The sequence below is a fragment of the Ovis aries genome, chromosome 4, assembly GCF_016772045.2.
Source record: "Ovis aries strain OAR_USU_Benz2616 breed Rambouillet chromosome 4, ARS-UI_Ramb_v3.0, whole genome shotgun sequence".
NCBI classification, from domain to species: Eukaryota; Metazoa; Chordata; class Mammalia; order Artiodactyla; family Bovidae; genus Ovis; species Ovis aries.
In genome coordinates, this window is record NC_056057.1 from 88,761,852 (window position 1) to 88,777,657 (window position 15,806).

Sequence of the window (15,806 nt, forward strand, 5' to 3'; positions counted from 1 at the left end):
TTGAGACACAGGCAGACAATGGTCTATTACACAGCTACTTAAAATCATACTCACAGAGAATATTTAAAGAATGCTCATGACATACATAAAAAAAAAAAGAAGTAATTCCAGTTTCATATATACAAAAGAGAAACAGCAAACTGTTTGAGTTGTCTATAGGCTTTGGAATAACAGGGCATTATTCAATGTCCTCTTTAATATTTTAGGGCTTCTCTGGTTGTTCAGACAGTAAAGAATCTGCCTGCAATGCAGGAGAAGTGAAGTGAAGGCGCTCAGTCACGTCAGACTCTTTGCGACCCGGTGGACTTTAGCCCACCAGGCTCCTCCGTCTATGGGATTCTCCAGGCAAGAATATTGGAGTGGGTTGCCATTTCTTTCTCCAGGGGATCTTCCCAACCCAGGGATCGAACCCAGGTCTCCCATACTGCAGGCAGACGCTTTAACCTCTGAGCGACCAGGGAAGCCCAATTCTCTGGTTGGGAAGATCCCCTGGAGAAAGGAGTGGCTACCCACTCCAGCATATTTCCCTGGAGAATTCCTTGGATAGAGGAGCCTGTTGGGCTACATTCTGTACAGTTGCAGAGAGTTGGACAGAACGGAGCAACTAACACTTCCCTTCTTAATAGTGATTATTTTTAGAGCAGTTTTAGCATTGCAGAAACTTTTCCTCTTTAATGTTTTAAAAATTCTCTTAACAATCATATTATACAATATTTCTATTAAAGAGTTAAAAGTGTTATTGATGTAGAAAACATCTGAATCCCAGTATAAAGAGTTTCAAAATGAAAATATACAATAAAAGTGCCAAGTTCAGTTCAGTTCAGTCACTCAGTCTTGTCCAACTCTTTGCGACTCCATGAATCTCAGCACGCCAGGCCTCCCTGTCTATCACCAACTCCTGGAGTTTACCCAAACTCTTGTCCATCGAGTCAGTGATGCCATCCAGCCATCTCATCCTCTGTCATCCCCTTCTCCTCATACCCCCAATCCCTCCCAGCATCAGGGTCTTTTCCAATGAGTCAACTCTTCGCATGAGATGGCCAAAGTACTGGAGTTTCAGCTTCAGCATCAGTCCTTCCAATAAACACCCAGGAATGATCTCCTTTAGGATGGACTGGTTGGATCTCCTTGCAGTCCAAGGGACTCTCAAGAGTTTTCTCCAACACCACAGTTCAAAAGCATCAATTCTTCAGCACTCAGCTTTCTTTATAGTCCAAATCTCATCCATACATGACCACTAGAAAAACCATAGCATTGACTAGATCGATCTTTGTTGGCAAAGTAATGTTTCTGCTCTTGAATATGCTATCTAGGTTGGTCATAACTTTTCTTCCAAGGAGTAAGTGTCTTTTAATTTCATGGCTGTAATCACCATCTGCAGTGATTTTGGAGCCCCAAAAAGTAATGTCTGACACTGTTTCCACTGTTTCCCCATCTATTTCCCATGAAGTGAAGGGAACAGATGCCATGATCCTAGTTTTCTGAATGTTGAGCTTTAAGCCAACTTTTTCACTCTCCTCTTTCACTTTCATCAAGAGGCTTTTTAGCTCCTCTTCACATTCTGCCATAAGCGTAGTGTCATCTGCATATCTCAGGTTACTGATATTTCTCCTGGCAATCTTAATTCCAGCTTGTGTTTCTTCCAGCCCAGCATTTCGCATGATGTACTCTGCATAGAAGTTAAATAAGCAGGGTGACAATATACAGCCTTGACGTACTCCTTTTCCTATTTGGAACCAGTCTCTTGTTCCATGTCCAGTCTAACTGTTGCTTCCTGACCTGCATACAGATTTCTCAAGAGGCAGGTCAGGTGGTCTGGTATTCCCATCTCTTTCAGAATTTTCCACAGTTGATTGTGATCCACACAGCCAAAGGCTTTGGCATAGTCAATAAAGCAGAAATAGATGTTTTTCTGGAACTGTACAAAAAAGATCTTCATGATCCAGATAATCATGATGGTGTGATCACTAACCTAGAGCCAGACATCTTCGAATGTGAAGTCAAGTGGGCCTTAGGAAGCATCAATAGGAACAAAGCTAGTGGAGGTGATGGAATTTCAGTTGAGCTGTTTAAAATTCTAAAAGATGATGCTGTGAAAGTGCTGCACTCAATATGCCAGCAAATTTGGAAAACTCAGCAGTGGTCACAGGACTGGAAAAGGTCAGTTTTTATTCCTATCCCAAAGAAAGGCAATGCCAAAGAATGCTCAAACTACCATACAATTGCACTTATCTCACACGTTAGTATAGTAATGCTCAAAATTCTCCAAGCTAGGCTTCAGCAATACGTGAACCGTGAACTTCCAGATGTTCAAGCTGGTTTTAGAAAAGGCAGAGGAACCAGAGATCAAATTGCCAACATCTGCTGGATCATTGAAAAGGCAAGAGTTCTAGAAAAACATCTATTTCTCCTTTATTGACTATGCCAAAGCCTTTGACTGTGTGGATCACAATAAACTGTGGAAAAAACTGCCAAAAATAGAGCTTAATATTTTGGCATGAAAATGAGTAATTTTCCCTTTAATATGAGATTTGTGATTTCACACTTCAGAGTGTTTTTTCCCCTTACAGAAGGAATTCCCATTTGTATCATTATAGAAGGAGAAAATCTGAAAAGCAAGTGGTTGTTGTGGTAATGATGGGGACAAGACTTACTTTATACTACTTTGGTAATTTTTAAAAATTAAACACTTCTAACTCTCATCCATTCTCAGGAACCGGAAGAGAACATAAATTAATGGAAGTAATCAGCAAAATGCACATCCCGTCCAAATGTTGTTGAAGGGCTTCCCTGATAGCTCAGTTGGTAAGTATTCACCTGCAATGCAGGAGACCCCTGTTAGATTCCTGGGTCGGGAAGATCTGCTGGAGAAAGGATAGACTACCCACTCCAGTATTCTTGGGCTTCCCTTGTGCCTCAGCTGGTAAAGAATCCACCTACAACGTGGGAGACCTGGGTTCAATCCCTGGGTTGGGAAGATCCCCTGCAGAAGGGAAAGGCTACCCACTCCAGTATTCCGGCCTGGAAAATTCCATGGACTATATAGTCCATGGCGCTGCAAAGAGTCAGACATGACTGAGCGACTTTCACTCACTGACTTCTGAAAAGTTGTAAACAAAGCTAACCCACCAAAAAGGTGGGGGAGAAGATTACAACATTCATTTTTGGCACAGTAATAGAACTTGAACGTTTGTTACACTGAAAGCAGCTAGTACGCAATTATATACTGTCTTTCGGAAATCCAAAAAGGAAAGGCCATTTTCTTTTCCATCTATCTGTTATAAATCATACTGTCACTGGTTACATTTGGATGAAGTCCACCTGAATTTTGTAAACAGAAGCCAATATCTGATGAGAAAAACAACTTGGAAAGTAACATACTACAATAAACCTATGTTTATCCATCCACAGAATCAGCTGAAGTCTCCTAAATGGAAAAACAGAACAGGGGGAAAAGATATGGCTAGGAGAAAAAAAAAAAAAAAACACTTGTAGGACTACTGTCCACTTTATGTCTTCCTCCATACAGTGAGTTACTTTGGGGGTCAGGGGAGCTTGAAGAAAAAAAAAGAAAACTTCTATAAAGAAAAGAAGATGAAGGTACTACAGAATCTAATAGTAATTAGCAGTTATAAAATTACCAAGATTGTTACTGCTAACTTTTATTAGGCAACTGAGTATGTACCTGCCATTTCTTTCTTCTTTTCCTTTTGTGGTTCCTCTCTATCAAGTATGCCCAGTTAGGTGGTTTAGACACTTGGGTCAACATTTTTCCCCTAATAATGCTACTAACTTTGAAGGAAAAGACTGAATTAATTTCAAAATCAAAATTCTTTATTATTCTTATTATATTATAGGGCGATATTCAAACCAGAACATTTCATGCAAAGATGGGCACAATAAAGGACAGAAATGGGATGGACCTAGCAGAATTAGAAGACATTAAGAAGAGGTGGCAAGAAAACACAGAAGAAATATACAAAAAGATCTTCATGACCCAGATAATCATGATGGTGTGATCACTAACCTAGAGCCAGACATCCTGGAATGTGAAGTCAAGTGGGCCTTAGGAAGCATCACTATGAACAAAGCTAGTGGAGGTGCTAAAATCCCAGTTGAGCTATTTCAAATTCAAAAAGATGATGCTGTCAAAGTGCTGCATTCAATAAGCCAGCAAATTTGGAAAACTCAGCAGTGGCCACAGGACTGGAAAAGGTCAGTTTTCATTCCAATCCCTAAGAAAGGCAATGCCAAAGAATGCTCAAACTACCACACAATTGCACTCATCTCACACGCTAGCAAAGTGATGCTCAAAAATCTCCAAGCCAGGCTTCAACAGTATGTGAACTGTGAACTTCCAGATGCTCAAGCTGGTTTTAGAAAAGGCAGAGGAACCAGAGATCAAACTGCCAAAATCTGCTGGATCATCAAAAAAGCAAGAGAGTTCGAGAAAAACATCTATTTCTGTTTTACTGACTATGGCAAAGCCTTTGACTATGTGGATCACAGCAAACTATGGAAAATTTTTAAAGAGATGGGAATACCAGACACCTGACCTGCCTCCTGAGAAATCTGTATGCAGGTCAAGAAGCAACAGTTAGAAATGGACATGGAACAATAGACTGGTTCCAAATAGGAAAAGGAGTGCGTCAAGGCTGTATATTGTCATCCTGCTTATTTAACTTATATGCAGAGTACATCATGAGAAACGCTGGGCTGGATGATACACAAACTGAAATCAAGACTGTGGGGAGAAATATCAATAACCTCAGATATGCAGATGATAACACCCTTAAGGCAAAAAAGGAAGAGGAACTAAAGAGCCTCTTGTTGACAGTGAAAAAGGAGAGTGAAAAAGTTGGCTTAAAGATTAACATTCAGAAAACTAAGATCATGTCATCTGGTCCCATCATTTCATCACAAGTGGATGGGGAAACAGTGGAAACAGTGACAGACTATTTTGGGGGGCTCCAAAATCACTGCAGATGGTGACTGCATCCATGAATTTAAAAGACACTTACTCCTTGGAAGAAAAGTTATGACCAACCTAGATAGCATATTAAAAAGCAGAGACATTGACAACAAAGGCCCATCTAGTCACAGCTATGTTTCTTCCAATAGTAATGTATGGATGTGAGAGTTGGCCTATAAAGAAAGCTGAGCACTGAAGAATTGATGCTTTTAAACTGTGGTGTTGGAGTCCATCCTAAAGGAGATCAGTCCTGGGTGTTCATTGGAAGGACTGATGCTGAAGCTGAAACTCCAATACTTGGGCCACCTGATGCGAAGAGCTGACTCATTGGAAAAGACCCTGATGCTGGGAAAAACGGAGGGCAGGAGGAGAAGGGGACGAAGAGGATGAGATGGTTGGATGACATCATCGACTCGATGGACATGAGTTTGGGTGGATTCCGGGAGTTGGTGATGGACAGAGAGGCCTGGTGTGCTGCAGTTCATGGGGTCGCAAAGAGTCGGACACGACTGAGCGACTGAACTGAACTAAACATAAACCTCCCTAGAGTTGCATTAAGCAACTTCTGATGCACACATACCATCAATTAATTACTAACCACAAAAATCTGTACATCCAGTTACTCTGCTATTCTTGCAAAGATATTTCCCTACCTCAGAAAAGTTTAGACACATTGCACCTCTACATTTTTCATCTGTCTAGCCTAATACGCCTTCACATGTTGTTCTTCAGTTGAGAGGTGTAGATATGTGCACAGCGGAAGGAGTCCATGCCCAAAATGACTCTGAAGCCCTTAGGGAAAAAAAGGAAACTCTCTTAGTAAAACTACTGGCCATTCACTGAAGCAATTAATGATCCTGTGTGAAAACCGATGCCCATAGGAAATCCACAGAGAATTCCTGATGAGTCACAAACTAAAATCAGAAGAAAGAGAAAGTTGGGATCGTAGTATTATTTCTCCATCAAGAAAAGAGTTCCATTCATCCTCATAAAATTAGTTACTGGCTTTAATTATTACAAAAAGTTTAGTGAACAGAATGGCTCATGTACTATTAGCAAGTAATATTTAAGGGCTTATTAACTGCTATTTAAAATAGGAATTTACTATTGAGATTCTGATTAAAAAGGATAAATTAGACATGCAGACCCACAGATAACTAAGCTCAGCTCTATCAATCAGTGCCAGAAGATTTTTCTAAACAGCTTAGTTCTCCACAAAAGATCTGAATAATTTCCAATTCTGTTTATCTCTCAAAACCAGGCTGTGGAATTAGTTTTTAAATTGCAAAAGAGAATCAACAATGCTTTCAAGGAAGGCTGCAAACTCACAGCCTTCCTATTATACGTGTGAGCTTCTTAAAACGGGAAGCCATTAAAAACATCTTTTAAAAGACATCAGAATGCCAGAAACAAAGCTCTTCAAACTCACCTCATAGTAACTCCGAACCGCATTGCAAAATGCTTCGTCGGCTACAATCTGGGTTTCCCCATTGAGGAAGGCCTGGAACCGTTCTTTCAGTAACTGCAACTGTTGCTTGTTAAGCTGTAAGAAAAAAAGAAGGGGGGGTAGGAATCAGATCAAAAAAACTAGCTAACTGATGACACATAACGGTTTTTAAGATTTATATTTGCCACATGTGTCGAAGAATTGATGCCCAGAATTCACTTATGGGTCAGTTTTTAAAAGCTTGTAAATTACTGCCCCATGAACTCTGAAATACCCGATACTGAAAACGGAATCCAAATTTCTGCCCCAAACAGAAATTGTGATTACTACACTCTAATCTCTTTGCAGAGAAAGGGGAAAAAATCTAAAATTCAAATAAGAAGTTAATTGCCAGCTGTCCTGAACAGAGGACAGAAGGGATAAGAATTACTGGAGGTGAGTGGACAACCAACAGCTCTGAACACAACATGACAGGAAAGACAGAGAGACTCAGAGAAAGAATTCTCTGGAAAGGACATCTGTTGGATGCCAAAAGCTTGGATTATCATGAAAAAAACACACCTCAGTGCCTGAGCTGAGATAAAGGGATGAGGAGGAGGGGAACAGAGAGGCAGTGGGGGCAGTGTGTGCATCTCCAGGCAGCTAGGGGAACGCAGTGACTCAGGCAGAGGAGTGTAAGTTTACAACCATGTTTGCTCACCTGGGGCTACCTACCATGGTTACAGAGGGTAGGTTAGACAGGGACCATGACTTACTAACCACATCTTCTAGTCATCAACTACTAGCAGAAGCAGCTATTTCATTTCTACAGTTCACTGCAAAACGAGAGTGAGGAGCCCCTTATTGAAAACACTAATTTCAAGACAGCAGCAAAAACATTCAACCTGGCATGGGACCCTTCTAAGCAGGAGCCCGTGTGGCCGCTCTAAACACAGCTCACACACACACACACACACACACACACACACACACACACACACACACAAACATATATATATAATTTATATTTTTAAAGCTTAACTGGAGACAGAATATAGTCTTGCAGAGAAAACAACAAATCCTGACATATATAGGGACCAGGAAGGGAGTGATCTCTCCATTTCAGTCATCCTTATCAGACTGTTAAAAGAATTCAGCCCAGTTCTGGATTCTATGGAGAGTTGTGAAGCATTTGGAAACATGCCAAAGACAAAATGATTAAAGGATTAGAAAGACTAAACAAACTGGGATGATTTGGCTTCGAAAAGAAGGCTGATATGAAGTAAGTTTAAAGCTGTTCAAAAGGCTTGTTAAAATGCCATTCAAATCGGAGAGACATGCTCTTTGAAAACATGGGTTTTATTTAGGAGTCTAACAGCCTGTGAAAAAAACCGCTGCTGGTAGTAACAAATTGATAAAGAAGGGTCCTACTGTGCTCCAGTGTAAAAAACCTCTTGCCCTGAGCAATGGAGAGAGAAGAGCATTCCATTTTTCAGTTTATCTTCTTCATTTTAGGGAAAGCTAAACCAGGCTGGAAAGCAGGACTATCATCATATTACATTCTCCATTTCTATATAATGTACAGAGAATGAAAGGAGGGTGTGTGTGTGTGTGTGTGTGTGTGCGCGTGTGTGTGTGTGTGCGTGTGCGTGTGCGTGTGTGTGTACACTAGCAAGGCAAATTAAGCCCATGCCTTTTCTCTAAACAACAGTTCACCAAAGGGACCAGATGGAAGGAGGATAGCAATTGCTGAGAGCGAGACCACTGATAGCGCTCTAGTTGCCAAGCACTGGGAACCACCAAGGAGGGCTTCAATTTGCAAACCAAGTGTCCAGGTATTCAGAATACATTGGAAAGGGACTCGGGAGGGATGACAATGACCTGGAGAGGATGTCAATGATCATTTGTCCCATGTCCCTCGTTTGAGAAATAAATATTATTCAAAACATAGAAACTGGGGTATCTTTATTCAGTTTTCTTCTATCAGAGGCATTTGTTCTTTAGGAACTCCTTTAAATCTCTGCAATTTCTAGTTTGCCAGTGTTTAGGTTTAGCCATTGTTGCAATGAGTTATGTTCTGGTGATTACGACATGGAATATTCCTGAATAGGAATGGAGAAAAGGAGATTTGCAGAAACCATCTTCTTAGAAACTCTTAACAATGCTCATGTCCTTCACAAAACATGCCAGAGCATTAGGCTTCAACTTTTTTATAGATAAAAATTACTGCAGTTACAGTTAAGGCATAAAATGATGGCTATATTATAATGATATACGAACAATCAGAGGATACTTTATTAGCACAGAGAAAAGGTCTACAATTCCATATAAAAGAGATACGGAGGGAAAAAGGCAATTTAAAATCTAGCAGTGGGAAGGCAGAAAGCAGAGTTTCCAAAAAGCTATTCGCATTATCAACATAAACTGTATTATAAATCAATAGATAGAGACCAATGTAATAGACCCAAGAAATAGATTCAAATACAACTAGAAGTATATTATAAAATACCTTTATGGCATCTCAAATCAGTAGTAAAAGATGGTTTCTTCAATCAATGGTGTTAGACTAACTAGGTAGCCATGCAGAAAAAATTAGATTGAACCATAACACAAGGTTACAGCCCAAATGAATTACCTGTAATTTCTTATACCATAAATGTATAAAGAAATGGGAGAATTCCTTTAAACACTGGTATGAGAAAGTTTTTTTTAAACCATGAATCAAAATCTACAGGTCCTAAATTTAACTGCATAAACATTAAAAATATATTTAGTATTGTGAACATCATTTTTCCACATAGATATGTGTCAAATAATTACATTATATACTTAAACTTACAAATAGTATAGGTCCATTATATCTTTTTTAAATAAATAAATTTAGTGTTAACAAAATCACTGAGGGAAAAAAAGGCCAGGAAAAAAAATACTTGCAACTCATCCTAAAGAACTAATTTTCAAACACACATATCTTGGAAACTGACAAGAATCTAAGCCAATAGAAAGATAGACTAAATGGATACACTGAGAGAAATGAATCAAGTTATGAAAGCATGCCTAACAATTTACATTTTTCTTTTTCCAACTGAAGTCTACATGAGAGCAGGATTCAGGAAGATGATGGAATAGGAAGCACCAGAAATCTGTCTCCCACCTAAACAACAACTGCATTGGCAGTATGTGTCTGATGTAAATATTTTGGAACTCTGGAATCCCTTTAAGGCTTTCAAACACGACAAGGAAGGCTTGAGTTAAAACTGTAGTTAATTTTAACCAATTTCAGCTCTGCACAGTAGCACTTCCCACCCCCTCAAGACCCATAGTATCTTAAAATTTCAAAAAAGCCAACAACCCAACTTTTCACAAATTACTGTTTTTCAGTCACTAAGTCATGTTTGCCTCTTTGTAACCCCATAGACTGCAGCTTGTCAGGCGACTCTGTCCTCCACTATCTCCTGGAGTTTGCTCAAATTTGTGTCCATTGAGTAGGTGATGCTATTTAACCATCTCATCCTCTGTTGCCCCTTTCTCCATTTGCCTCCATCTCTCTGACCATCAAGGTCTTTTCCAATGAGTCAGCTCTTCACATCAGGTAACCAAATTATTGGAGCTTCAGCATCAGTCCTTGCAATGAATAATCAGGATTGATTTCCTTCAGGATTGACTGGTTTGATCTCCTTGCAGTCCAGGGGACTCTCAAGACTCTTTGCAAGCATCACAGTTCAAAAGCATCAATTCTTCAGTGCTCAGCCTTCTTTATGGTCCAACTCTCAAATGTGTACATGACTACTGGAAAAACCATAGCTCTGACTGTACAGACCTCTGTCTGCAAACTGATGTCTCTGTTTTTTAATGCTCTGTCTCAGTCTGTCATAGCATTCCTTCTAAGGAGCAAGCATCTTAATTTCATGGCTGCAGTCACCATCCACAATGATTTTGGAGTCCAAACAAGTAAAATCTGTCCCTGTTTCCACTTTTTTCCCCTTTATTTACCATGAAGGGATGGGACTGGATGCCATGATCTTAGTTTTTTGAATGTGAGTTTCGAGCCAGCTTTTTCACTTTCCTCTTTCATGCTCATCAAGAAGCTCTTTAGTTCCTCTTCACTTTCTGCCATGTAAATAACACTGCCTCCAAACAGTGGTAATACTATTAGCTTTATGAAAAAAATATGGCCAAGTTCTCCTATGTACTGATATGAAAAGATCTTCAAAATATCTTGGGAAAGGAAACAATATAGAAGAGTACGTAAAATAAGCCACCACTCCCATTTTTATTCTGAAAAATCAGAACATATATTTGTTTCCATACACGGAAACTATGAAAGAAGGATTTCCTTGGACACTGGACATATGGAGAATAAGGATGAAAAAAATTTTCAACTTGTATCATTTTATTCATTTTAAGTTTTAAATCACAGGATACTTTTTATATACTCAAATTTTAATTAATTTTCCTTTTAAATTAACTTTTAATAGCCACTTTACACAGTTTTAAACTCAGAACAATTATAACCCCCTGAACATTGTTTAAATCAGATCATCCTGCAGAAAGGCTGAACAAACCAATTGACTTTTTTCATTTCTCCTTTCAGGTGTAAGATTTGAACTTGACTGTATATCCCCCACACCTTTCTTTTTTTTTTTTTAATTTCAAGGTTGAGAACTTCAAAGAAACAGAAAAAACTGTAACAATCATGGTACTCAACAGTCTACTTAATGCATTACCATATCAAGTAGTCGCTCAGTTTCCATTTGAGCCTATTAAAACTAAAATAGACACACACATACACACGCTACCTTTATACCTCACTGTGAAGCTCATTTTAATTTTAGACAGCTATAAAGGAAAAACTGTGGTGTTGGAGAAGACTCGAGAGTTCCTTGGAATGCAAGGAGATCCAATCCATCTATCCTAAAGGAAATCAGTCCTGATTATTCACTGGAAGTATTGATGTTGAAGCTGAAACTCCAATACTTTGGCCACCTCATGCGAAGAGCTGACTCATTTGAAAAGACCCTGATCCTGGGAAAGACTGAAGGCGGGATGAGAAGGGAACGACAGAGGACGAGATGGTTGGATGTCATCACCGACTCAATGGACATGAGTTTGAGCAAGCTCCAGGAATTGGTGACGGACAGGGAAGCCTGGCTCGCTGCAGTCCACAGGGTTGCAAAGAGATGGATATGACTGAGCGACTGAACTGAACTGATGAAGGAAAAAAACCTGCTCCCCTATACCTTCCATAAATCCTACTTCTATACTATCTAAGACCAAACAAACTAAAGGTTACTTCTCTTCTTCAATGCAGGCATTCAGGAACTTGGAGACAAGTACTAGAATAAACATTAGAATTAACTTCTATCCTAGAATTAAACTCTAGAATAAACTTTCCCAGTTCCCCCAACATCCTAAGAGTACTCTTCAGTTTGTCTGTAAATTAAGCATTATCTAGTTAAGCAAACCTTACTTACATAATACTAAATATAAGAAAGAACTCTGAGCACTACAACATCACGATACTCATTAGAACAGCAATGTCCCTCCTCAAATATACTCAGTAGACTGATCACGATTATCCTAGGGTCACGTGACCAACACAGACGAGTGGGAGAAACACTTCCCACATTCTAAGCACTCTGTGTCTATTAGTTCAAACGAAAACAAATGAACTCTTCCTGGCAGTCACATCAACTGACTCATATCATGCTTTTAATCAACAAAAATTCTAAAATATTCTTACGTGTGCTTCATCAAGCCATGTTTCATCCTAACTCCATTTACTTGATCCATTGTTCCAGCTGATTTTTTTTCTTTAGAATTGATTCCTTCACTCCATGACCAAAGAACCCTCCCAGTTGTTAGAACACTAACATAATAAGATGCTATCTGCAGCCTTCAGATAATTATAAAAACCAGTTCAGAATTAAGCAAAGGGGGAAACCTGTCATATGCATACCTCCTATTTGACATAATCGATTAACATTTTGGAGGGCAGCCGGTCTTATTTATCAGCCTATATTTTAGTTTCATCCATGGACTGTCTTCACACTAGTCTATTTACTAAAAAATGAATATTTTTCAAAAGTAAAAAAAATGACCACCTGAAATTATTTAATGGGAATTTAGAAGAGCTTTTTATATGAAACTAAACTAGGATATAAATATCCTTGCTAGAAATCAGCCTTATATAAAGAACACTTAAAATACTAACAGTAACAGCTAAGTTTTATAAATCTGGGCTGGCAGTGATAATTTATTTGTAATAATGGTGGCCTCAGAAAAAATACTTGTAGAGTTCAGAGATGGTGTATGTTGCTTAGAGTGTTGGGTCTTTTTTGGGGGTTTTAGGTTTTATTTTTCTCCCTGTTCAAATTATATCCTAGCTTTTTCATTCTAAGTCATGACCAACTGAAGCATTAGCCCAAATCCTGACTATAGCTGGAGCCCAACCATTATGCCTCTCAGGAACTGGACAGCCACCACTGTGTGAGCCTGCCTTGACCTGCAGCCCTCATCATGAGTGTCAGCACTCACGGCAGGCACTGCCTGACCTCCTGGCGAGTGAAGGAGACCACGAGCAGACTCTACAGCAGAGTGACAGGTGACCAGTGGCGGGGGTGGGAGGTAGGGGGTGGCAGTGGTTGGTGTGCACAAAAATCTTAAATGAAGGAGAAAAACAGACACTCTTCAAGGAGGTATAAGGGTTTATTCCAGGCAAAGATGGTCTCGGAAATGCACAAAAGGCATAGCTTTAATTCCTGTTAATGAGATGAAGGAAAAGATTATGGGATTATTAGCTGGAGATTATGTGACAGGTTTTGCTTTTTCCTTTGCTATGGACACTCTGCCAAAAAGATTTGCTTAAAACCACTGGAAAAATATCCTGCTAGGTTTCTGAAACAGACTTCCCCAAACTGCCTGTCAGAACAGAGTAACAAAGGAGTTCTAGCCCATCTCATACATTATACAATCCTGTGGGAGTCACTGCTGTTAACAATTTCCTATCCAAAATCACTGCAGATGGTGACTGCAGCCATGAAATTAAAAGATGCTTACTCCTTGGAAGGAAAGTTATGACCAACCTAGACAGCATATTAAAAAGCAGAGACATTACTTTGTCAACAAAGTTCCGTCTAGTCAAGGCTATGGTTTTTCCAGTGGTCATGTATGGACGTGAGAGTTGGACTATAAAGAAAGCTGAGTGCTGAAGAACTGATGCTTTTGAACTGTGGCGTTGGAGAAGACTCCTGAGAGTCCCTTGGACTGCAAGGAAATCCAACCAGTCCAACCTAAAGGAAATCATCCCTGAATATTCATTGGAAGGACTGATGTTGAAGCTGAAACTCCAATATTTTGGCCACCTGATCTGAAGAACTGACTCACTGAAAAAAACCCTGATGCTGGGAAAGATTGAAGGCAGGAGGAAAAGGGGAAGACCAAGGATGAGATGGTTGGATGGCATCACCAACTCAATGGACATGAGTTTGGGTAAACTCTGGGAACTGGTGATAGACAGGGAGGCCCGGCATGCTGCAGTCCATGGGGTCGCAAAGAGTCGGACACGACTGAGCGACTGAACTGAACCAAATGACTTCTCACTCTGTTCTATCGCTGCAGGTATTTCAGACATGTGAATATGTGAATATGCCCAACTAAGACTACAAATACTATCCTCACCTGACAATGGACGTATTCAAGCGACTAAATGAAAGCCCATGGGATGTAGGCAAAACTGTGTGTGACTTCCTGAAACCATAAAGAATAGCTGAAGCAAGCCCTTCCTTGCCTCTTTGCTCTGTTTCCACCGGCTGAAATTTGACCTGCTAACTAGAACTGTCACTTAGCCAAAGATGATGGTGAAGCAACAAGATAAAGAGAGCCTAAGCCCCTCCGCAATACTGAGCAGTCATTACAACCCAGGACTGCCACCTCCCAACTTCCTTTTATATGAAAAAGAAATGAACATCTCTATGAATAGATTGGGGTTCCCAGGTGGCACCAGTGGTGAAGAACCTATCTGCCAATGCAGGAGATGTAAGAGATGCGAGTTCAATCCCTGGGCCAGGAAGATCTCTTGGAAGAGTGCATGCAACCCAATCCAGTATTCTTGCCTGGAGAACCCCTTGAACAGTGGAGCCTAGCAGGCCACAGTCCACAGGACTGCAGAGTCGGACACGACTGAAGTAACTTAGCACACACACACACACACACACACACAAACAGATCACTCTTTTGGGGGAGTGGGGGCAGGCTAACTGGTCATATGGCTGAACCAAATCCTAACTGCTAGAAATCTCAAAGTGATACCCTATCAAGAAGGCAATGCCCTAGCACTACTATCCCTGGCTAGTAAAGCTTATCTTGATTCACTGTAAACCAAAATATTCTTTCCATATGCTATATTATATGAAAAACTCCTCATTCAGTGAACTTGCCCCAGTGAACAGTGAATACCAGACTCCAAGTGCCTGAGGCAGCCTAAACATAAAGTTATTTGGACGGACTGAGTTTTACTGGTCCCACAGTTATTGAAACAGGGGACTTTTAAAAGCCCCAGGTTTGCAATTACTGCTTTAACATATTTTACATGTATACTAAGTGATGAGTACAGAGCAGAAAAATCCATTGCATGGTGGACAATGGGCCCCAGGTGAGGCTTACCAAGCTGCTAAATATGACTTCTACCCACACTCTCACTGACCTCCTAGTCAAATTCAAGCCCCAGCAAGATTACAAGTCATTATAGGGGATGGTCTTGGGGGAGGGGAGCTTCTAGTGAACACAGAACCTAGGAAAGTTAAATCCATGATTTTATGAATTTCCTTGCTGCATTATACTGAGCACATTTCACATGTCTCAGTAAATGCCCCTAAATCTTCTAGGAAGTTCATCCTCATTTCACAAATGAGGAAGCTAAGCATCTTGCCTAATTGCACATCTAGGAAGAGATGGAGTAAAATCTCAACCATTATCTTGATCTAAAGGGTACATTCTTTCCAACCTCCAAATTATCCTGTTTCCCTCATAGCCACACATTTTTTTTCCCAATAAGAAGTATGTCATTCCTGTATGTATTCACTTATTCAAAGTCCCCTCTACACTAAAAGCAATTTGAGGATGAAAACAGCACTAATTACTTACTGAAATAGTGCCTCAAACCACCACAGTGGATGAGAAAATAGCCTATCATAGTTATCATCACTCACTTCATCAATTAACAAGGTTATAAATGACTTGGAACTATGACAAATCTAGACACCAGATTAAAAAGAAGAGACATGACTTTGCTGACAAAGGTCCGTATAGTCAAAGCTATGGTTTTTCCTGTAGTCATGTACAGATGTGAGAGTTGGACCATAAAGAAGGCTGAGTGCCGAAGAATTGATGCTTTCAAACTGTGGTACT

At 40.0% G+C, this 15,806-nt stretch overlaps 1 protein-coding gene across 12 annotated transcripts in view; it reads right to left on the reverse strand.

Annotated features, from left to right (window-relative positions):
• Positions 1 to 15,806, reverse strand: part of CADPS2 (calcium dependent secretion activator 2) — a 574,734-nt gene that overhangs the window by 420,592 nt on the left and 138,336 nt on the right. For all 12 annotated transcript variants that reach the window (XM_060414820.1, XM_060414821.1, XM_012177054.4 and 9 more), the window contains exon 2: positions 6,402 to 6,515. In XM_060414820.1, the coding sequence (XP_060270803.1) occupies positions 6,402 to 6,515 (114 nt within the window). The remainder of the gene's footprint in view (positions 1 to 6,401; positions 6,516 to 15,806) is intronic.